Raw genomic sequence first — 25,227 nt, forward strand, 5'->3', positions numbered from 1 at the left:
TTCAGGATGAACTTCAGAATCACATTCCACAGGCCAGATATATAACAGAACAAATAAACCAAACTCTGAGTGTAATTCTAGTACTGTTTATCATCATTTCAGGTAATGGGGTGTGAAGCACTGAAACTCCCCTTAAAAAGTGCAACATTCCTGCTTAACCACATGGTGGCACTAAAAAAACTACCTCTGTAGAGAATGACACCTTCAAGGCAAGACAGGAATGAATGCTATTGGCATCTGCTTAAATGTTTTTTATTTTAGGTCTCTAACACCATAGCGGTCTGTAAAAGCATTACTTCCCTCCACATACATTATGCATATTCAGGCATTGTGCCTGACAAATATACATTTGATTATAAAATAAAGGTATATAAAATACTGCAATTTCTCCTCCACATCTGCTCATACATGACTATGAATAAGTTAGAGGCCCTTGACCTGTAAATGTGAGAATTGTTTATATGTAGGTTTAAATATAGACAGAATGAAGTGTTTTCTCAGGCACATCTTACAAAGTATTGTATTATATGTGCCACTGATGAAGACAGATGGATAGATGGAACTTGGTACCAGACAAACTGTGGTTTCTTCCAGCATTACTAATTAAGTCTTTCAAATGAGCAAGCCTGTATGAGTCCTTCTCAAAAAACACATTGTAGAATCTAGAATGTAGGAATTTAGGCACCATCTGAAAAGAATAAAACCCTAATTTAAAACAGTGACTTTTCCCAGCTAAAAGCTTTATTTGAGATGACGTTTTAAAACATCTGAACTGTTTAAACAATAAAGCAAAAAAAAACAATAAAGAATATAAAAATACAAGGCACATGGTTGTTAACTAGATGTTTTAATTGGAAAGATCTTCAACTTTGCTCATTTAAGAGGTATATAGTACACAATTCTTTGTCCTGTGAAAATGTGTACCAGTTTGCAAAATGTAGATTTTTGTACTACTCAGTTACTGTGATAACTGATTTTACTGAAAGGCAGGACATTTATACACAGGTTATAATAAACAGACAATGAGGTTATAAATGTATTTATTTATTTTAAATCTGTACAATTTTTAATTTTAGTTGAACTGCTGAGTTACTTAAGTAGAAGCATAGAGAGATCACTTTGCACTTTTAAAACATGTTTATTACTAAACAGCTGGCTTAGCAGCTTCACACTCACTTTTCCAAATCCTTGGATATTAAATCATTTCAAGCCAGAGGAAAGGGAAAAGCTGGAACACTTGATTATTTCTTTTAGATGCAAATATCAAAGCCAGATGCTGATTCACTGAACTAGTACGATATATTCTGTGCTTCAGATAAAATGCATAAACAGTTGAAGATCAAAATTACTTTCTAAGATACTGCTACCGACACCTGGCCACACACTTGACAAACTTTTTTGTAAAGCCGTACAATAGTCTTCTTTGAAGAACTCTGACAACTTCCATGTACACTTTTTTTTAAAATACCAATGATGGCCAAGTATGAAGCTAAGAGAGGGCACACAAAACCAATAAACATCCCATTTTAGTTGGCCACTGCAATAGAGTGTGTCTGTTAGGTGCATGAGGGTCTGCCAAATTCTAATCACTTCATAGTTTGTTTAAAAGGCTGTAAAACAAGTTGATATTCTCAACTCAAGTGAAACATAAATTAACATTTGTGAACATTAGGTGTTAATTTCAAGAATTTGGCTTGTAACTAATATAATTCTGCACTTACTCTGGAGGGTGTTGAGTCAGTTTTCACAGAAAAATATGCCAGTACTTCCACTAACCAATAAAGAGTAGGCTGTTTGGACAACCTACTGATAGACAGCATTCATGAAGAAACAAGTTCACTCAAACCCAATCCAGGGCAGACTAAGAGTGAGAAATAATTTTGTGAAAAAATAAACACCAAAAGATACAAATATGACATTACTTTCAAATAAATAGTTCCGTGTTACAAAAATGTAAATGTAATGTTATGAGAATTTACAACTGTTACTTTATCTAGACTCCAGTTATTAAAGAAAAAGCAATATATCATTGTCAAAAAAAAAGTAATGCTTGTTTGTTCAGCGACAGGCTTTTGCCTGTTGACAGGTTTGTCCTGGTGACAACTGCAATTACAAGGCTGGGGCCTGAAAACTCTTGCATTCATCTAATAGGCACATCTTTGATATTAATTTCATGTTAATTTAATTAATAGTGTAGCCAATACAAATATAATGTAACAATACATTTACAGGCTAATAATTGTTTTGGAATAAATTAATTCACTGAAATTCACACTAAAACCAACTACTATGTGTTTTCTCATATACAAAATGAAATACAAATCTACTGTATTTGTACAGAGAAACATAACCACTACATATTAATTTGCTCTGTTTCAGGTACATCAGTACATGAACTATCAGAGCATTGTACCTTACTTTGAGTAAAGTTTAATGAAAAAGCATGAGAAGATGAATATGAAATACCTGTACTTTCTGTTTTATCATTACATTTTGCATTTCAAATTGCTTTGATATGTCTTATTTAGTTCTGTGCTTTGCAGCACCCTACAGGTACTACAGCCCTGACACATGTCACGTAACACTTACCCATTGAGTCTAAAACAAACTGCTCCCGAGTGACTGCCAAAGGAGGCTGAACACACACTGTCAGTTTGGGATTCAGCACTGTCACTCTGCTTTTCGCTTTGATCTGATCACACACAAAGAAAAAGGATGAAATATTACCACATAACACTGTGCATTTTCAAACGCCTAGGCACAAATTAGTCATATAAAAAGCTGCTCTGGCTACACATATAGATTTGCAAGGTACTGTATTTCAAAATGCAATAGGTGTTTTAAAAGTAACAATTTCAGAGTCAGAGTACAAGATTAATAGTTTGACTTCCCTTTCATAAATTAATCATTCACATTTTTGCCTTAGAAAGCAGACCATTGTTTTCACTAGTAGTTCCACGACTTAAAATACTTTGACTGCATGTCTATCTGAAAAAGAATCGCTGCTCTTTGGCTTGTGTTATTTGTCGTGTGTAGGGTTTTACACCGTAACAAAATCATGATACCAGTCATACCATTGAAAATGTGAAATCGTCTTTCTGTAAATCCTTTCAGGAAAAAACAAACAGTACCTTTACTGTGATAGAAGGGACAGTTAATCCTCCTATTTCAGAGATGGCAGCTTGCTGCAAAAGAAACCATGACCATTACAAAAAACGCAAAACCACAACTTACACAAAACCAGTGTCCTGTTCTTATTTTCTGCACGGTGAAAAAATAAGAACACATTGTTACGCTGGCACTCCTTTATGTTTTACAGTATGAACTTTTCAACAGCTCTAAACTTATTACAATCAAGCTTAACTTTGTACTAAACACTACTAATTACAGGTAATATTTGAAATTGGAAAGCAGACAAAGCAATGACAATTATTTTGGTAACCAAGACAATTGACTAACCAACAATCAGCTACAAAATAAAAAAAGAAACAAAGTTACGCACTTTTTCATAAAATTTTATGTTCCAAAGTTTCCTGAGAGCAACATGTGATGTATTCCTGTTGTTTTTCTTTTGTATATTCTATTTTGTGGGTGCATGTTACCTTTGTGCGTCATGATGATTACAAAAACAAATACCAAATTCGGCTATTTAAGAACAACTACATGGCACACTGCCCCTTAATGCTGCATGTGTGACTTAAATCTGCTTCTGCTTAAAATGTGTATTCCAGGTGAAAATCAGAATGCCTTTTCAAAGACTAATCTGACTGAAACAGCAGGGCAGTGATAATTCGAAATAGATAAAAGCTGAATAAAAATAAGCAATGTCATGCAAATTAGGAAATTAAAAAATCCACAGCCTTAAAGGGCTCACACAGACATATCAAAGTAATGTGAAATACCTTTGTCAGGATCTGGATTTGAATGATTTATTATGATAAGATTTCTTTACAAAAATGTTATATTTCAACTATGTATACAGATCAATATTCTGTTGTTGCTCATTTTCTTTATTTAGAATACATATTTTTCTAAACAGCTGCACAATTAAACAGGCTGTTACCTACGCTGGAGGTACTGTAACAAGATCGTGTTCTAAGATGTGGTTTGGTCTCTCGGGAAGATCAAGTGTGTTTAGAATTGTGCTCCAGAAATCAAATTATATTAAACTATTGCAGACCCTAGCAAGTAAGAAGTAAGGAAATAAAAAAAATGTATCAAGATTTATATCAATAGGTGTATACAGTATAAACCTCATCAGTAGGTCATACAGCCACCTGTTTTTATTCTTATATCACGTTTTATTATTTCGCTGGCACACATTTCAAATACCACAAGCTAGTCAAGCACAAATTTGGCTCTTAAGCATCACTTAGACTGTTATGCATCAAATGTGGATCTAAGAATGGAGTAGCAGCTAGTAATACAGTACATGCCACCAATTGACACTACTTGTAAAGAACCTTTTGACAAAGATATAGTTGCATAGTACAGATCACGCTAAACTGATATCCAGTATATAATGTGCACCAGTAAAATACAAAAGTATATTATTGTGACTGGTAGTTTACATTGGATGTGTTTGACTAGTCTGGTAGTTTTAATTAAAAAACAAAGAACCGTGTCACCAATACACGTTTGAACTGCTTTTGGATGTCTGACACAGGCTAAAATAAATCGCATTTAATTAAAAATACTTGAAACTATGACTCACGTGTGGCAGACACTGTAGTGTATATTTTGCTTTATAGTAAGTAAAGAGAAATCAACAATGATGATCTGCATAAAACACAGATTAATTTCACAACATAATAAAATCACTACGGTGGCAATCTTGGGATGGAAACAAGTAGTATGTTAATATGCACTTAGCAAAACTTGATTTTGGAAATATTACATAGCTCAGCCCTTTTGGACAACATATTTCAGAAAAAAACAATGAATCTTTTCCACGTTTTATTTCTTTACTCATTTTAAATTAAGTTGAACTGGAAAAATTAATTCTAAATTAAACACAGGTGTGAGTACGTTAATTTTATACACGTTTGTAAGGCGATATTAATGAGTTCACTTACAGACACCGTGTCCATGTTAATAGAGATGGAGGGTGTTATTGTCAAATCATCTTCTTTGTCAGTCTTAGGCAAAATGTCTGCAAAAAAAGGCAAAAGTGATAATGTATGGGCACCCAGGTGCATCCAGCCAACATTTTGAATATATTCTTTCTTTGGTAACTTCTTGTTACTACTACACTCTCTGCAATATTACCACTAGGGACCTTCCCCAACTACAAAGCAATTATTGCACTGTGCCTCATTGTCCTTTGTTACAAAACACCGATTCAGCTCCACTATTTAGAGGAACAGAAGTCTGGCATGCTAAAAAGATTGAATTATTCTACACAGATTTTAGCCTTCTGAAAAGGAACTTAAGATATACTAAGTTCAACCCAAAAAGGTAAATGTCAATAACTTCAGTTTCTGAAAATGCACCCACTATTTTATACAAAAATGCATTCCTTTAAAAATGTATACGGGATAAAGGAATTACCTTTGCTAAAAATGGTTATTCAGTTTCTTATGTTAAATTAATATTGCTTTCCCTTGGATATCGCAAGTGCAATAGCAAGTAGAGTCACAAATTATAAAAAAAACATTATATCAATATAAGACAAAATACAAATATAATATTCTTATTCGTTACAACAGCTATTTTTAAAAGATCTTTAGTCAAAACTTTAATATACTAAATAGTTGTGATGTGAAAGAAGGTGGCACCCTAGCAATTACTGCAGTCAGAATTTTTGGATAGAACTCAACCAGTTTTACATAAGAGTACACCTTTGCCCATTCTTTCTGACAAAATTGCTGCAGTTCTGACAAGTTTGCTGGGAATGATTCAATCCTTGAAAGACTCAAGCGGGTTTTCACCTAGGATTTCCCTGTACTTTTCACCATCCACTTTCCCTCACTTCCAAGCTTTCTACAGCCCCTCCTTATGATACACGCCTCCAGGACACTGCTTGCTTGACAGTTCGGATAGCGCAAGCTGGGCGATTTGCTGTGGTGGGCTTCCGCTAGTCGCATTAGATGCGGATAAAAAGGGGATGATGGGAAAAGGCGGTGCATCCATGTAAGGGAGAGATATACTGTAGAAACTGAAGGACTGCAAAATACATTTGGAAGCATCTGGCCTTAGGACAAAAACCCATGAATAAGACTAGACCTGACATAGGTTCTATCCATATTTTAATACAAAAGCTCAAGAGCTACACAAGCATTTTTTTTACAAAAACAGATATTAAATCCTTCAGCCCTCTAAATGGTTAAGGATTCTTCCCCTTCAGCCAACAGCAGAGAGGACGCAAAAGCATTATGTCATCACCCTGTAAGGTTTCAAAAGAAATAAACCTCACTCTACTAAAAACATACAGAAAAAAGGATACATCAAATTAACCATAAAAACGTACGCAATCCACAGCAAGCAGTGCGTGTTTTACATCCAATCATGGGAGCTACTCCTTTGAAGATTACCCAAAGTTCGTTTCCTTTCTTTAAACGCATTCATTTACATTTATTTTGGGAAATACATAATTATGTAACAATCTGTATACAATGCTTACACTATATTACAACCCTTAAAACTGTGTTCTGGTAAACCGTACTATTCATTATTTAAATTGTGCATATCCACATGAAGGAAGATGCCTTATTAATAAACCAGAATGTATCGTAACCTCTAACTGGTATAGTTTTAGAGGTCTAGAATGTGTTTTGCCTTGTTAACAATGTGATTCTGGTAAGACGATGCTGTAAGAATTCCATAGTCAACAACCTACTGCTGTAACAGCTCTCACAGAGAGAGTCGCTTTCATCCTGTGTATCAGATGAGTAAATAAATTCTTCGTATGAATGTAACGTACCATCAGTGCTAGGTTCACGAAGCTGCAAATCAGCATTTCAGTTGTTATTCTAGGCGCTCTTTGAAGTTTGAAATATCTTTTCCAAACACTAACACCAACCAGTGATTAATATTTTCTTGGGATACTTAGCACAGTTTAACCCCATGGGGATTACCTTGCAGCTTCAGAACAGGTGAAGTCAACAGACTTATAGTGAGTGTAACTGGGGCAATGGTCATGGGATAAATGGGCCACAGTATCAGATTTATTATCACAGAAAACCATCCATCTGAGAGGTTTATTTTGTTATATTTTGCAGGAAAGTGTATCGCAGCAATATAATCCCAACGGTTTATGAAAAACTAGGGGAAATAATTTCAGTCACGAAATTCCTCGATGTTATGTTGAGAAAACATGTCAGGTCTTGGGAGTTTAGTTTTACTGAATAGATACCATTTGTTTTAACACTGTATTTCTTAGAAGTTAAGGTTAATAGTTAATAATTTAATGTAATTTAGGGAAAAATATTAATAGCAGATCACAGATCTCAATCTATCTTCGAGGTGTATTTTACATATTTAGGCCAGCCCCATTCAACATACAAACAAAGGCAGCAAAACATTCAACCAATCTCCACTTTTCTAAATTGGATGAGATATGTTGGTTGTTAAGGCATAGCCTGAGTATGCAGCATCTGAAGTTAGGATTTCATTAGTAGCTGAACTAATCAATTATCAAAAAAGGTATTAGAAAGGTAGCCCTTATAAAATTCTGAAACACTACAGATGTTCTGCCTGCTGAAAAGCCTTTCTCAGGACCATTTCAGATACAGCTCTAGTTAATTAAGCAACTAAAGTGAACACTAAGTTGTGTGCAATTCTGTTGGGTCAACCTTTAGCAATCCACTTGTGGATGAATACTGTGAATTCTACAAAATTAAACATGCCGATAGATTGCCACTGATGAAGTCAATTACCTTGCACCTTAGATGTCTCTTTGATTATCTTTTGCAGCTCTTTCATTTCGGAATCCATTTCTTCGTAGTTTATATCCCTGGCCTCCACTTTCGGAGCCTGGTAAAGAGCAGGGTCTGTCCCTAAGTAAGAGCACTGCAGCTGACCTTCAGAACTCAGAGTAACCACCACACCCTTCAGGTCCCTGCAAGAAAGCAGAAACAATCACATCAGATTAAGTAGCCATGTTGAGATTTATAAGTCTTCCCTTTTTAGCCATAATTAACTGATTTCAGGTTCCTGGTATCTTTGGCAAAGCAGGAAGAAGAGTGACAATAAGGAGATTAAGGTAAGGTGATGTACAACTTACCTCTAAGATCTAAAGAACCATCTAAACATGCTATTTGTAGTTCAATTTAATCTTGTTGGATTTCTTTTATTTTACTTCGGAATGTTCAGGTCTAAACTAATGATGTCCATCTAAAGGTAAAGATCACTCACTTCCTGGTATGATATAAATGGTTAAATTCAAACCTAGTCAACTGCTGATAAGAACATAATTTATAAAATGCATGACTCATACTGCTGCGAAATCTTAAATGAGTGAGGGACAGGTTTAATTGCCACACATTAGGCATGGGTATCAAGCAAAGATATTTCAAAATTTCAAATAAAGGTTTCAGCTAGCTAAAGACATTGAAAAACTGAAATGTAAGCCTGTGAAAATTTTAATTGGCTTCAGATGCCACGTCTTCTTAGAGTGTAGAAGCAATAATTCCATCACAAAGACCCCAAAGCAGCAGTGGGCTTTTATACTGCTGACCAAAACACCTGTGGACGAAAATCTAAAACAGAATTATTATTTTTTTTACGACTGCACAAGCTAGCTCACTGCCTTCCCAAGAAATCAGTTTTTTAAATGGCCTCTTCACAAGAGGGATTACTATGTTTCATTTACTACTTTTTTTAATAAGTCAGGAAGTCAGAAAATCACAAAATATACAAAGCAGTACAAAAATATTAATATCCATCAACACATTTTTTGGTCAAATTTGTCATTATGCAAGACTGAACTCCATTTAACATTAAAACATTCTATTTTTTAAAGAAAATTTCAGAAGCAGCCATACTGCCATATTTTAGGTTATTTATATGCAATAACCCAATGCTTTCAATAACTTGTATGGATGACCATTTACAATTGGTATTTCAGCAGAAAGCAACATCATGTTGCAATGCCTATGTATTTCTCTAAAAGGTAATATCTTTGTCTTAATAACAGATTTTTAAATAATAAAAATCTTTGAATCTAGGTCACTGGCTAGTTGATTGTTGAGATTCTGATGGTTAAATAAAGAAATTCTCATGTCCCCATTTTTAGCAGTTACTCCTAGAATCTTCCATATACCTCCATATACCCACAATTTAACAGCAATTTAGGTCAATCTTACTATATGATTTAACTGTGTAATTAACATTTAATTTTTATTACTCTAAGATGGCTTAAGTAGATTTTCTTAAAAGGTTAGTATACTCTATGATTTTTCTATAAAATTTGTGAGGAGTGTTTCTTTGCAAAGTATTTTTTAGGTTTTCAAAAAGTGCTTACAAACGTATTATTAGGAAGCTCCTTTCTTTCAGTATTTTATAAAACTTACAGTATGTTGCGTGCACACTTTCCTCCAATATACTTTTTATTTAACTTGGCAAAAGTTGTTGGCAGCATGTTAGTACAATCTAGGTCTACATTGTATCTGCTTATACAGCTGGGTCAAGCAACATCTAATGGTATAGTCCTAGCCGAAAAAGCCAAATAAATTTGAAATCAAATAGCATTGAAGGCAAAGCTACAGTGACAGTAATAAAGACATTTTCGCTCTGAAGTTATATGGTAACCATAGCTATGGCTATAGAGGAATTCCTTGAAGGATTTTAGCAAATGCATTATGACAGATCAGAATATGGGTATCTTACAAAATACCTTTCTTTCCTTTTCCCTAGATGTAAGGAATTTTATAGTCTTACAAATTCCTTCACTGTGGCCCCCAGAACTAATCAATCTGTTACTTTTATTTGCTGCCATAAAAAGAGTGACCAGGCAGCCCTACACACTGCTCCTGGCAGCTCTCTTCTGGGACTAGACACAGGCAGTCCAGATGTCTTGTCCATCTGGCCAACTGGCCATCTATCTAGGCAGCCATTTCACACAATATTCTCCAGTGTTTCTCAGCAAACTTAACACTCAACAGGGAAATAAATGTGCTATATTCTTGTCCAGCAGTTCATATACCCAATATTTAATTACAAGAAATGTGGACTCCAACCAGGCTGAAATCAAAATGGGAAACCGAAAACCACTTACTGCTGCCACCAAGCTGCAATAAATATAACTTCTCAACTTTACACTCATCTTTACACTCCCATATGCAGAACAGAATTATAAACACCCGCAAGAGCAGATGAGTATGAGGATGGGTATGACAGTGGATATATACAGCAGAAACCACGATGAGAGCTGTGAATGGTGGGCCTTGTTTCAAAGTCTCGTGTAGAAGCGTCAGCCCTGCCTTGATTCCAGATTACTGAAGACTAAACCTGGGCTGTTTTAGCCATTATCACCAGAGAGGGCATAATATTGTCAGGGATAGAGAGTTGTTACTGACGGTATTCTTTCCAACAAAAACAATAAATGGCAATACATCACAACCCCCTTCCCACCTATAAAATGTAAACTACTTTGTATGCATCTACTTTTTGTGTCTCAGGATTTATTTATCCAATATTTTTAGTTAATTTAGCGTCATGCGTTAGCGTGGCTACCTGCGAGGCGCGGTGGTGTCAGTGGAAGTCATGTCCGAACGTCAGCTGACAGTTCTGACCTCCTGTGCGCGGCACACTTCAGAATAAGAGTGTTAGCAACACGCATGGTTTCGGCTGCCCTGCGTCTGTTACACTGCAGATTACCTTTCCTGCAAATTCCACATTAAAAGGGCAAAACTACCGGTGTTACTGTTTGCTTGTTTTATAGTTTTCCATTTAATCAGAAATTTGCCATGATTCTGGAGGTGTGCAATCAATGTTTTAAATGTACCAATTATTGCAGGAATTACTAACAAGAAGGACATCAATTAAAAAAAAACATTATGCACATTGCACATTGGTGTTGGTGGAGGGGATCCCCATTACCTATAAAGCGCTTTGAGTGGAGTGTCCAGAAATGTGCTATATAAGTGTAAGCAATTATTATTACTATTATTTATTACAGTCTGCGCCAGCTCATAACAATCTTTAACACACGCTTGTATTTCAATAATCATGATCTTTTTGCTCAGTGTGTTGTCACCTATGCCAATTTCATATAGTTAGACCAAAGAGTCTGATTTCTGGTGGTAAACCTGGTGCTGAATGATGACAGCTGCGAATTTGCGTGATGATTTCTTATAAGAAAGGTGTTGTTATCTGTTATACACAAACCTATTCCGGCCCTCCACATGAAAATTAAGCTGTTTAAGCTGAGAACATTTAATGTATTCATAATTTCCTATGCTTGCCAGGATAGGCTCTGGCGCCCCAGCAGAGTGGAAACTGGAAAAAAAACAAACAATGAAACGCAGACGTAAAACTGACACAAACGTCATAAATCCCTAATCTGAAATTAAGTTAAACCCCAAGACTTCACTAAAGGCTGATCAGGGACTGCAAAAAAAAAGCACGTATCCAGCCAGGACAAATCTTGTAAAGAAGTGCAGCAAATCATTTATAAAACTACATAATAATCTATAAACTAATGCTGCACTCTGGAGCTGTTTTGAGCTTCATTTGCCTTATCACACCAAAGTTTACTTTCTTCATCCCTTTCCTCTTCCTGCACTGCTGCATATGGACAATTATTTCTCCTCTTACTTTTCACGCTGCTCCCCGACTATCCTTATCTGCAGCACAGCCTTACAGTTCCTCACATACAGTATCCAAGCTGCAAGTCTTGTCTGAAGATTCAACAATAACCTACTTTACTTTCAAATGACGCAAAATAAAAAAAAGTCGAAGGCGAAGGGAAACAAGAATTATTTTCTGCTTTCTGCATTATAACCTCGTTATTTTCTGCTTTCAGGTTTTATCAATAAGTGGACGAACACTGAATCTTATTTAACAGTATACCTAAGCATAATTCCTATTTTTTCTTAAAGCTGTTAAAATGAATTTCTGTACTGTAGGCCTATGATACGGACAAGCACCAAGGTAAGAATAACGGTGAAAAGAAAAAGAAATCTAAGCCCTGGAATTAGGTTTCAGATCATCACCACTGGAAAAAAAAAAGAGCTTTCTACATTGGAGGAGTGGATTCTGTACCGAAAGGAAACTGGAAACTACTAATGAAAAAAAGGGCTTAACCTAACCTCACACCAAAAAGTGATAAAATAAACTCCCTTTCAGCTGAAGATCACAAAATGTCTTTAGCGAAAGGTCATCTGAGGTGCCATCAGTTTAACTACCTACACGGCTTTCCTTTACCACAAGAAGGGATGTACCTGAAAGCAAAACAAGGCAAGAGCACTCAATGTGCTTACTCTGTTTTTAAGTTCATCTTGCCGTGGATGAACAGACGACAGCGCTATCAGATAATGCAGGCTGGAGCAGAATGCTCAGTTTTTCGGCATTGTGTTTTCAGTCGCGTTTTGGCAGACGGGAATTCGCAAGAGATGTAAACTGATGAAGTCGCAGGCTCTGCTCAATGGAAGGAGTCCTGAACTATAACAAAAACCTCATTTAGCCAGCGATGACAGATTTGCTCTTTAAAGTGTAAGTAATATTATGGGTAAAGGTAAACAGAGCTGGGAAAGGGAACAGCTCATCCATGAAGAACAAGAATGGAGAAATCTCCTTCAGACAATTTTCGCTTCCCCAATCCTTTAGTTATAAGTGTTATCAGATCAGAAAGAATCTAAATAAACAGTCCATTTTAAGGGTATAAAAACCATGTGCTTGTTGGGACCTTGTATAGAATGGCACACTCAATGTTATCTGGTCTAAAATCCCATCAATACCAGAGAAAGTCACTGACCATCATCAAGATCAATTTTAAAAACCACAGTATTATAAATACTGCGTTATATTATGAAACATACCTGACTGTGGAACCAGAAAAAGGTTTGAATTGAGGTATTTCTGACATTAGATTTTTAAAACAATAAAGGTAATACTTAAGATAATTGTTTCTTTCAGTAAATTCTGCAACATAAGAGATGTGAATGCATTACATCACATTTATTTCACATTTCTATACACTTCAGTATAAGAACAAGCTGTGTAATGCTTTGTTTTTAATTTTCCTCAATTGGCCCATAAAAAGACTTGACTGGCATTGACAATTTTGTTCATTATCTAAATGTTGCTACCTCTGTTAGCAGTTTATACATATAGCAATGCTTAAATTATGTTAATCCTTTTTTAAGTTATTGAAAACTTTGCACAAGCAACTCTTCAGTACTGTTACTACAGCTAACAGCAGCAAACAGAGGATAGTCTGTACTTCATTAACTGTGTAATTCTGAGTACATTATAATACGCAGCCACAAATCCACATGTGGATGATTTACAAAGAATTTAAATTCAAATTTATGGATTAGGTATTTCCACGGCCTAAATTGCAAGTAATCTACTTCTAAAGTCGCCAGATATGTTTGAAAGTTTATGCTTTCACCTTTATTGGAAAGAAAAACTTGGTCTAACCTGGTCCCATCGAGATTGCTGCTGGATGACACATGGAAAAGAAATATAACCCTTTAATCTCCATCCTGGCAGTAAAAGGGAATTAGGCATACAACGTGTTCTCAAAGATGAGCAGCTCAAGTACAGTTGGTAGGCAGCCAAGGTGACACTTATTTTGGCCGCTGTGTGTTCTACTCACTGGAAGTTGGCCACTCGGATGGCTACAGGCACATGAGAGAGCTGGGCCGCCCATTTCAGAGTCACATCCTGATACACCAGCAGCATGTTGTTGTGGTTACCAACCAGGCTGTTTGTCGTTCCTTCGGAGACTGGAGCACAAAAACAAACAGGCTTAACACGCGTTAATTCTGATAACTTTGACATTTATATTTACAGGAGGTGCATTATCAGCTTTGTTCTCAACATATGGAATTAATGCAGTATGTCTGAGAAAAACACGTGCAGCTCAAGATAATAATTTTTTTTTGTCTTTTTTAGTTACAAAACAGTTCCTTCATGATGCTGCCCAACTTTGTAATTTTATTTGTGCACTCAATTCTGCTATGACAAGTTAGATGTGTTCCTGAAGAGCTCTGCGTTCTGAAAACTCTCGGTATAATAACCACTGATTCAGTGGGGAATTAAGGGGGTTAGGAGAAAGAAGTCTGCAAAACAATATCATGATTTAAATATTTGTACACAATTTTGTCCAATACTGTTAACCCATGCTCGTTAATTTGTCTAAAGTGTTTTATTGTGATATCATGAATTTAATACAACCACGAAAAAAACACTGAAGTAAAATGCATGAGACAGGTACAGTACATGTCAGCCTTCATTGTTAAATGATGGGAAACTTAGCAATGGAGGAAGGGATAAAGATGGAGGATGGTTTCAGACAACCTTTAAAGGGAGAACCTTTGTAATTCAATCTGAAGATATATTTATGAAATGCCATTGGGCATTGATTTACAATGGCATACTGTTACACTCAGTAGCACACCACCATTCCTAGTACACCTCACACCCTGGCCAATCATTATTTAAATCAATAAAGCTGTAGAAGAGGAGAAAAACAAACAAACCATGAAACAGACACCACACTCCCCTCCTTCTTGCAAGCAGTTAAAAACCCACGACTAGGTTTAAAAAAATAAAAAGGCAGCATGTATAAAGACTAAAAAGACTAAATAATGAAATGTCCTTGGTTATCTGCTATCCACTGGTGGTGTGCATGATGCACACATTTACAAACCTATACATCACGCCAATAAACTCTTCCCAGTCTAGTACTGTTGATTAATGCAGATTCTAGTAATTCTTGACACACTGGAAGATGAATGAGCTATATTTTCACAATCCGTCATAATGAAGACCATGAACCTGATACTGAATTTACTGCTATCAAAGCCTGCAATTGTGGTAAGATCTAAAGGCCTGGTGTGCAAGCTCACACTGACATGACTGTAAATGACAGGTGGTAGCGGCTATTCATACCACTTAAAAGAACAGCGTACTTTTTAAAGTCTCCTCAAATGGAATTACAGAGAGCTATTGCCACCATCTTTTGTTTGACTCTACTTCTGTGGTCAAACGGTAATAATATCTATCTGACATATGGTATAGGTTTGACAATTCCACTTCACCTTAAGAAGATCTTGCCAGAAACATGCATGATTATAAAGCGCGGATAAACTTAGTCATTATCACTCTCTGTAAAGAACTAAGACAGACATGCAAGCGACATTCTTTTGGGATTGTAGGAACCTGCTAAATATTATGAATGCCGCAGAATGACTAGTAAAAATACACTTGCACTTAGCAAACATGAGCGGCACAAAGACGTTTAAAGCAACCTCCAGATTGTGGTTATAGGAAGAGGATTTCTAATTTCAATTTCTAAATATGCTTTCAATGACCAAAGTCTATAACTAAAATAATTACTTTTTTTGCTTCAAATATTTGCACGTAATGTTTTCTGTTATGAATGGGAAAGGACAGCTATGGAGAAGCAATCCATCACACTGCCTGTATTCACACATGTTACAAATCACTTTAAAACCATTAAAATACTCTGTGATTAAAATCTAAACTTTATGGTTTTCACAGTTTTGTAATTCTATAGCTGGATACAGGATTCACTTTAATTTTGCTAAAAAGGACAGCTATCTGAATCAATCTGTTTCTATTTTTTTTAAAAAGGAGTATATCTGAAAAGAAACTTTAAAAATCACATATTGGTTCTGTAACCTCAGCAACCAAAGACTGTCCTTCAAGAACATGTGTGAATAATAATGATTGTTATGTGAGAGTGTATATAGACTGTATATAGGGAGCATCAAATACACTTTGTACATATAACTACATAAGATGCACAGGTATCAGGATATCAGAAAAAGGACTGTCTTGTTTGTAGCAAGAATACTGACATTTTATTGACCAGGCATCACATAGGTAAATTTATTATGCTGATAAACATTTGTCATCAACAGGTGTCTGCTGTGTAAGTCACAAGTTAATAGCGTGTGACCACCATTGGAAGCAATACAAAAATGCTGTCTTGTGAAATTCTGGCCCACTCCTCTCAAAGAAACCAGATGAGCAAGTCCTGTTCACCGGTCTCTGAATACTCAAATGCCATATGTTGTCCCAGTTCATTTTGCAAAAGTTCAAAGGTGCTCAAGTCTGGCAAGAGTTTGTCTGTAGCATAACTATCACATTCTTATCTCAGAAGAAAGCCATTATGACAAATGCAGTGTGAGCACATGTTGTCCTGCTAAAACTTTGTCAGGTCACAATAAGCCTACAGGAATGATAGCTAGGGATGTCCCAGAAAGCACTCAATGTCGTGTAGCACCATGCAATCAGGTTGCCATCAACTAACCACAAGCAGTGCAGAAACTAGACTCCTGCCTAAATCTCAACTGGGACATTCTGCAGTACAGGCAGCATGGGAGCATAGCGGTGAGCATTATTGCTGCTCTGGGGCCCCAAGTTCCACCTGGATTAACTGGCTTCTGAGAAAATTAGGCCTACTGTGGGTGTGCGGGTGTTTGTGCTTATGTGCGCCCTGCGATGGTCTGGCATCCCATCCAGGGTGTATCCTGCCTTGCTCCCAGTGCTTGCCAGGATAGGCTCCGGCTCCTCCATAACCCTGTTTAGACGTAGCAGCTAGAAGATGGATGGATGTTCCATAGTACACAACAACTAGCATACAGGCCTGAAACCTAAACATCGCTGAAGGGGACGTGGTTAAACTGCTGAAGAGTTCAGCTAAGGTGTTGCTCACACCACCTCATTCTGATGCATCAATGAACATTGGTGAACACTATGCCACAGCCTGACCTACCGACGGTGACGGTTTAGCTGCCTCCTCACAGTCAAACTGCTGATGAGCAAGTTGTTCTGGTCAGTGTGAAAATCATGAAAATGAAGCATAATTATATGCAGAACTTTGCAAAGTGTCGTGGCTCGCGGTCTCCCAGATTGTGGCCTATCATTGACAGATGGCATTTGGCTGTAAATATCTTGCGCAGTTAGAAATTGCTGGCTGTTAACAATGCAGACAGTGAGCACCGGCACAATGAATCAGTCTTGCCTCCAACATACCGATGACGCAAAAGTATCATACCAATAAGCAAGGCATAATGGTTATATTTCTGCCTTTTTTCTTGATTTTTAACAGACTTGACATTCAACAAGTTAAAAAAAAATCTCACCACCTACAGTATGCTCAATCAAATCTCTCACTAATGAAGTGATTTAGTGTTCGTGCAAAATCAGTTATCAATCAGCTTATCATAGCCAGTCATGAATGATCAAACTTGCTTGCTGAATGTAATCTTGCTAAAAAAGGTACATGCAGAGAGTGCTCAACTTTTTTGATGCCTAGTATATAACAAAATGTAAGATGTGTCTTTGGCATCTTACAACATGGAGAACATATAGATGATATTTAAGAAATTAAATATTAAAATTTTGTTGAAAGCCCTAGATCAGGACTAAAATGGTATTTTAAACTGAATTCTGGACCTTATTGGGCTTAAAATGGAAAGCTGTGTGCTGAAAATCATACAGCAATTAAATTCAATAACAGGGGATCTTCAAATTTATGTTAAGTAATTACTGTGACCGCACAGTGCCTGGCTTAATTAGAAGAGTAATAAATAGTTCTCATTTCTGCTATCTCTTTGCTTTAATGTGTTTACCATCAATGATAGGCTTAAATATGAATCTGAACACTCCAAACTGAGAGAAGAAAATCTGGAGCAAAAATGTAAAATAAATAGGAGCCACAGTACAATGAATAAACAACTCAATGAGGTTAAAAACAACAGTGAAAAGTTCAAAACCTACATTTTCATAAAAAAAACCTCTTTGGGTTTATTTATATCACCTGAAAAGCATGATATAAACAGTTTTTTTAACTTGCACCTGAAAATACATGCAGTGTTACACACCTGACGCATATGGAAGGAAGCAACTTGGATTGTACTCCAGTTTCTTCATGAAGAGGATCTGACCGTTGTCCTTCAAACAGTATAAGTTCCTCTCTCCCAAGACAAATATTGTGGAAGCTGAGTGATTAAAGGAAGGAATGCATATATCCAGAGCCTGTTCTCCAATCATTAGAGTCCAGTCTGCCTATTGAAAAACATAAGGGGTTCAATAAAAATGGCATTTAACTACACATACAGTATGTCTACATTTATATTGCATTTATACATTTATATTGCCCAACCAAAATACCACAAGAGGGTGAGATCCAGAAGAGATTCCAGAAGACTGTATTCAAACAGGCACCTTCTGGCTGTCCTGTACTACAGGAAAGAAGACTGATAAATGTGGCCTCACAAGAGACCTATTATTCTTGCACATGCCCCTGGTACATCACTGAAGATAAGGGCAGACATGGCTAAAGTGACAATGCTGACAGCCTCAAAGATTTAAAGCAACACAGGAAAAGCAATTTCCATCAGGTCCAATCTGATCCATTCGTACAGAAGGGAAAACCAGGTAGGCAAAAGCAAGATTAGTTCACTGTGTTTCCAGAGGACAGAAAGGAGGTGGGAGAACTCAGGTGGGAGTAGAGTCTCCAGTTGCTGGGTGGGATGAAATCCAGTTATGGTAAGACGAACAGGGAGAGCATCTAGGCAGGGTCTTTAGGCTAGATAGTTCCTGTTCCTGGATACAGGGCTCCATAATTGGTTGCTGAGAGGTCAAACAGGATCAGCTAGGTAGGTTAAGGCTTGGCTTGGGAGGCAGCCATAAATCCAAAGGCAACTGCTGGAGATCTCCAACACAAACTAGCCTCTTCGGGATACAAAGTGTGGAAAACTACCATTCAACACAGCCTGCATGAATGAGGCCCCCATGTCCAGACTGCAAGGAGGAAGCCTCTTCTGAAGAGACTCTTTTCAAAACTACATCTAAATGATATCGGGGACCATGTCTCGCAGACAAATGAAACTAAAGGTTAGCTTTAGGAACATGGTCAATGTCATACAAAAGGTGTCATAACCCCCCAACCACATTTCAGCTATTGCAAAATGTGGTTGGGTGGGGGGGGGGGTCTATTATACTTTGTATCTATGGGTCCTGGAGCCCCTTGCTAAGACAGAGAAAATTCAAGACAAGTTGATAATGTTGCATTAAAAGTGCCCATAAGGAGTTATTATTTTAATCATTAATAAAATCATTTTAAATATTATAGTACAATTCCTATTTGTACATCAGACACATTCTGGAGAACACCGATAAAAGGTTTCCGTGCCAAAAGCTTTGCTGTCCTGCCCGAGTGTCTGATCAGATTTATAAGCCACACTTACCACCAGTCTTTTCCCTGAGCCAACTTTTTGCTGTTCTGATTCTTGCCTGGTATCAGCATCTGTGGCAACGGCAAGTGTTTGGTACCTGTGCCAAACGAAAATGTGTTTCTAAATACCAAGACTTAAAAACGCGTTTCCTCCATAACAATTACCCAAGTTAACATACATTACATTTCAAAACAATTGTGACTTTATAAGAAACGGTGTGAGGAGGCTAATCTAAAACAGGCTGATGGTAAGGGCTTAAATTGTGTTTTATAATCCTAGAGTTCTGTCTTTGGGAAACAGCTAGACGAGGTCATAGGATTAATTAGCTACTAAATACCAAATGGCTGAAATGGGCCATTTGGCTTCTTCTTGTTTTTAACCTCGTTTCTTATGAGCCCAGGACACAAGAGCTGTTAGACGGCAGCACAACTATCATGCCACCATGCCCACTCTACACCGCACATACTGTGCAAACTGCACTCTTAAAATATTCGATACAGGATACATTTTCAAACATCAGGTACAGAATGATTACTGAAATTGCAATTTAATTTCATTTCAACAATCATAATCAGGAAGTAATTTAACTGGATGGGTGCCGTGACGGATGGTATGAATAGGAATGGAGTATCACTCAACACTGTTAATACTTCCTGCTAGGAGAAACAGAAGAACCCTATTTATATGGAAGGTATATATTTGAAACAGTGCATTCATACATTACAACTCCATATTACCTCACATAAAAGAGATTACATTCAAAATGTTCAGCAGAAACAAAATGTTGTTAATCTTAAAAAATACAGTATGTGTACATATACTTATTAGAATATGGCTTATTTTAAATAATTGTTACCCGTTGTTACATAAATAATAAGACCTAACACATTTCTTTTGATGTGATAACTTTTTACACATTTACTGTACATTTATTGAAATATGTACCTTGAAGAATGCACTCATCAAAACAGCTCCAGATTTAAAAAATAAATAAAATGGAGGTGGAATGAAAACCAGAATATCCTCACGCTTCAAGGACTGGACTTCTCCTTGCTTGCACTCTATCCATTTCAAAATTTAGCTGTGCAGATCCACCAAGAATTTGAATGATCAGCCAATCTATGGCTAAAACAAGTCAGAGTTCCTATATAAGCATTCTTATGGTGCTTATTTAAATTCCAGCCTAAGGATTTGCTGCCTCATATTGATCTGGGTAGACATATCTTGATATCCCACGTGTTTTAAATAAAATGCTACCTTTATTATTGTTAAAACAAAGATTTACAACTCAAAAAATAAACAGTTTGAGAACACATGCATCAGAGTGGAATTTTAATTAGAAAGTGAAAACTTTCCCTTATCACGTCTCTAATGCAGCTCAGCTGTAGAAATACCCAAGGATATGATAACAGTGAGTTTGCATTATGCAGTATGCAATATCGCTATTTTTACCGGTCTTAGCTTCTTGCTTTCTGTTTAATCTTAAATATTGCGGATGTGGTTCTTGGCTTAAAAATGAAAATGGCAAACCATTTTCTTCACCACATAAGTATTTAAAGACATGATCTTAAGAAACTGATCCTACTACAGTAAGTAGCAAGGAAATAACACTGGACATAATAACCTCTTTGCTCTCTCTCTCTAAGTCCCGCTATATTAAATGATATAATATATAGTCTTCGGACCAGTTTCCCACACAGTACAAAAAAAGAACTATTGATGGTAAAGTACTGAAAGGCAACTTGTCAGAGTCCCACAGACGAAAGGAAACCCCAACCAACATACCTCAAACATGATGTAAGGATTAACTGACAAATGCTCTCTGATATTTTTATAAATCATGTTTATTTTTCTCTTAATACCTATTGAATATACGTACTTGTAGCTTTCAACTTGTCTCGTGGAGGAAACCGTGATGAAGGCGTCAGTGCGAGCACAGTAGCTCAGCGGACCCGGCAGGAGGAAACCGGGCAGAAACCTGCCAAACACGTAGCTTTCCTGCTCAAAGAACATCAGCATCCCATCCATGGACTGTATGCAAATAAAGTGGTGACCTCAAGAAACAGAAACACATTTATTTGACTTATTATATTGATTTGTAATCTTAGATGCCTAGCTGCCCAGTCGTTTCTGGCTTCTATTCCAAATGAGCTCCCAATTACTTAATTGAACACAGAATGTTTCAGTGGACCTTTGAAACTGCTTTCTTGTCTTAACACATTGCACAAGAGAAAAAGTTACATTATGCAGTGCCCTCTGAAATATGACAGGCAAATACGTGTTGATCAATTTATGCTTTTACTTCCTCAAAAAGGCAAAGCTCGTCCTAGAATAATTGATATTTCAGGTATCCTAACAGGTAAAAATCAATCGCACTTTTAGCTGGATCGAGATCAAGTGACATGGGAGTCCGTAAATGTCCTCTGCCATGAATATCAGGGAGCCAGTTAGAAATATTTCTAGTCACAGATATCATGCACGAAATGTTGAAAGCATCATGAACATCAAACTCCATTAAAAAGTGTTTTTGCACAGTTGTAAAAGAATTTCCACTCTACTAACATTTTCAAAGTAAGCACATTTTAATCACACTATTTGCTGCTGTCCTGAGTTATAATTTTTGTATTTTTCCACGCATATAAAAAAATATATATTTTCTTATTCCTTTTTTAGATCTAAGTGCTACTGAAGTAGAGTGGCCTGATGAATAAAAATAATGTACAAAAAACAATAGTGCACATAAATACATTCTAGACGGTTCAATAACAGATGGATTCTGTTGCTTGATGAGCATGTTAATGTTATTTAAGGGAAACTTCTTGGTTTTAAGTGTTAACGCAGATATGTGGTTTTGAATAAGGAAACTGAACATCAACAAAGCTAAAGCAAATAAGCTTACATGTTTCACAAAACTTCCTTCCACAGCCGTGTGTGTGACTGCCAACTATTTTACTGTAAGAACGGCTCCCATTCATGTGCTGCGTTTATTCCACAAAAAAATTAGAATCAGAATTTAAAAAAGTATATGCCCCTTTAAGAACCAACATACATGTATGTTAAGCAGTATTCTAATCCACATGTACTAAAGTATCCCAGAAGAAAAACGGCAAAGTGCAAGTCAGTTAGCCACACAGTCCAGAATGAAACTATTTTCTAAAAGCCTATCCTTAAATACAGGTTATTTATTGGTGGTCTTGCAAGTGTGTTTTGGTCGTTTATTTGTCTACAGGACAGGCCTAAAAGATGTCTGCATCCACTTCTATTATCAGTGCCATCTATGGTTAGATATTTTGTTCAAAATCAAACTGATTTGTGGTTCCTTAGATACCTCTCCCTGGGATCAGCCGTTCCTAGCTTCTGATTATGGTGTAACGCCCTCTTCTATAACATTGAATGTAATATTACACCAGACAGATTTCATTCAATGTGTGTCGTGGCATTCCACCAGCAACCCCTCTAAAACAAAGAACACTGCTATATCAGGACTTGGACTGGGCCACCCTGTAGCTAAGCAAGCCCTTATGAACTATCATTTCACGTGAAACTTAGACCTAACTAAGTTTCCTTACCTTACACAAAAGCACAGGAAAGTTAAAAGCTACTAATAATTAGTGCACACTGTATTAATAATCGATCTGGCAGTAAAACAGCCAAATACCAACATGAGACAAACTGAACAAAGTAAAGATGACTTTTCATATTTTCATACCAATTGTGAAAATATTAAACCAATATTTTCAAAAAAACAATATTTTCAAACCAATGAGTATCTAAAGTGCTTAAAAATGAAGTAGTTTCTCACATGTACTTTTCCATATGAATTCATTTCTTTCCTGCTTTATGCTATTCTACAGTGCTTTAACAAATGAAGTAATGGGTCTGTATAATAATGTTAATCTTCTCATTTCTGAGCTGTTCTTACTAAATACCCTTAGAAGGTCTTTTTTTGGCTTTTTAGTTTTTAACAATTTAATAATGATAAGCAGGGTTAATAACGTACTTTACAATATGACGCATACTTTGCAATTGTAGAATGAATGCATTATTTCTGAAAGATCACCAGCTGAGGTAGCATGGCTCAGGAGACCTTCACACAAACTCCAATCCAACACTAGTGTTACAGTACGCAGAAGTCCAGGTGGTTACCGGGCAATAATGAAGAGTTTTCCAGATACAAGATGCTGCCAATGAAAGAACACAAACCCTGGTCCTGCTGAACTCTAGCTAAACTTGTGACTGCCCTCTTTATAACAGTCAGAACAGCTCAGCTGTTATTCCACAATAAAACTGCAACCCAAAATCACAAAACAATAACAAAGGCTTCAAAGACAGTAGTTACCTTAACCTCCACAAGTCTTACTACGCCTAATTGTCTCCTCTTATACATACTGCTTACTACTGCAAGACCCTGGTCTACTGACTCCAAAGTGCCAGCTCTTACACATCCTACAAAGTGTTAATCTTCCCTATGTGACATCCTTATAAACACAACAGTGATAATTCAAACATTCTAATCAATTAACTGTGACTGCACACTACAAGAATTATACACGTTTTTGTGTAGTATAAGAATACATCGTTGCTGTCTTCACATACAGCACATACTGTATTTTAAAAGTAACCAAAAGCATTTTTCTAGAGAAATTCCTACACACAGCAGTGCTTACACTGCCACCTTGTGGTTCTTTGTATTTACATTGGATACTTTAGGTACAATGTACAGTACATTTAATTACTGTACATGTAAACACCTTACAATTCATGTCAGTTTTCAATCATTTTAATGATGCCATTTTTAAGATGAGATGTGTTGAACCTCAATTGTATATGCAAATAACAAATGGATGTGAATTTTGTATAACATTAAAAACGCTTTAGAATTTATGATTAAATATAATGGACAACAATTTTAACTTTCATTCTGACATAATATTTTAAGATATTTAATAAAAGCAGGATTAGACATTCAATGTAAAAGCTTCCAAAATAACAGGCTTTTTAGAAATGGGTAATTTATGTTAAGTAGTTTCAGAGTCAAATTCCATGTATATTAGATTTTGTAAAAAAATATCATCTGAAAGACAATTTAAAAGATCATGTAAAGAAAATCTACTGAGAGTAAAATGCTCAAGAACACTTCAGTAAGTTGCAGTAAAGACTTTAGCTGTGAGTTTTCAGATATGATTTCTGCATTCCAACTTTTCTAAGAGTCTCAATACATTTTAAACAAACTCTGTGTGTGGGCTAAGTAAGAGATAATATTTTCCTTCATATTTATAGCTTGTACTTATTTTAGAACAAGCTGGCCAAGGAACAGTATAATAACCTGTTTCTAATTTCAAGGCCTGCGATTTCTGGAATTAATTTCGCTTTAGTTTTACTATCTACCACTTTTCTGTGATCATTTAGCAGTATAAAATTGCCATGAGTGGCATAACCAGAATCCAAGAAAAGCAATGACTTTAGTCCTAAAATCTTTTCTAATAAAAAAGTAATATCAAAACTAAGATCAGCCTATTTAAAGAAAATCTGTTTGACACTCAAATGGCACAGAACATAAAATAAAGGCTTTATTGTTGAAATATTCAACTTACAGGCAGAAAACCATGTTCCTGTCATGCCTGACAGAAAAATACAAACCTTCCACAAAAAACCCTCATTCTCATGTAAAAGAAGTGAAATTATAAATACGCAAACTGGCATGTCTCTGGGTTACTGGAAATGAGCAGTTTACTATAAAAATTGCAATGTTTTCTTTCTTTGGGATGGAATATTTCCCGTTGCTTGCCTCACATTCATGTATCAGCATATGGAGGCACGATTACAAAAGCCAGAAACTGAGCACAAA

At 36.3% G+C, this 25,227-nt stretch overlaps 1 protein-coding gene across 1 annotated transcript in view; it reads right to left on the reverse strand.

Annotated features, from left to right (window-relative positions):
* bbs9 (Bardet-Biedl syndrome 9) overlaps positions 1-25,227 on the reverse strand; it is a 150,928-nt gene that overhangs the window by 117,960 nt on the left and 7,741 nt on the right. Inside the window, exons 5-12 of the mRNA XM_088929628.1 lie at positions 21,259-21,433; positions 19,392-19,476; positions 18,024-18,207; positions 13,763-13,892; positions 7,878-8,059; positions 5,076-5,152; positions 3,132-3,185; positions 2,590-2,692 (exon numbers count right to left, since the gene is read on the reverse strand). Of these exons, the coding sequence (XP_088785754.1) occupies positions 2,590-2,692; positions 3,132-3,185; positions 5,076-5,152; positions 7,878-8,059; positions 13,763-13,892; positions 18,024-18,207; positions 19,392-19,476; positions 21,259-21,433 (990 nt within the window). The remainder of the gene's footprint in view (positions 1-2,589; positions 2,693-3,131; positions 3,186-5,075; positions 5,153-7,877; positions 8,060-13,762; positions 13,893-18,023; positions 18,208-19,391; positions 19,477-21,258; positions 21,434-25,227) is intronic.

This window comes from Atractosteus spatula, chromosome 12, assembly GCF_055471065.1.
Source record: "Atractosteus spatula isolate fAtrSpa1 chromosome 12, fAtrSpa1.hap1, whole genome shotgun sequence".
Lineage (NCBI taxonomy): Eukaryota > Metazoa > Chordata > Actinopteri > Semionotiformes > Lepisosteidae > Atractosteus > Atractosteus spatula.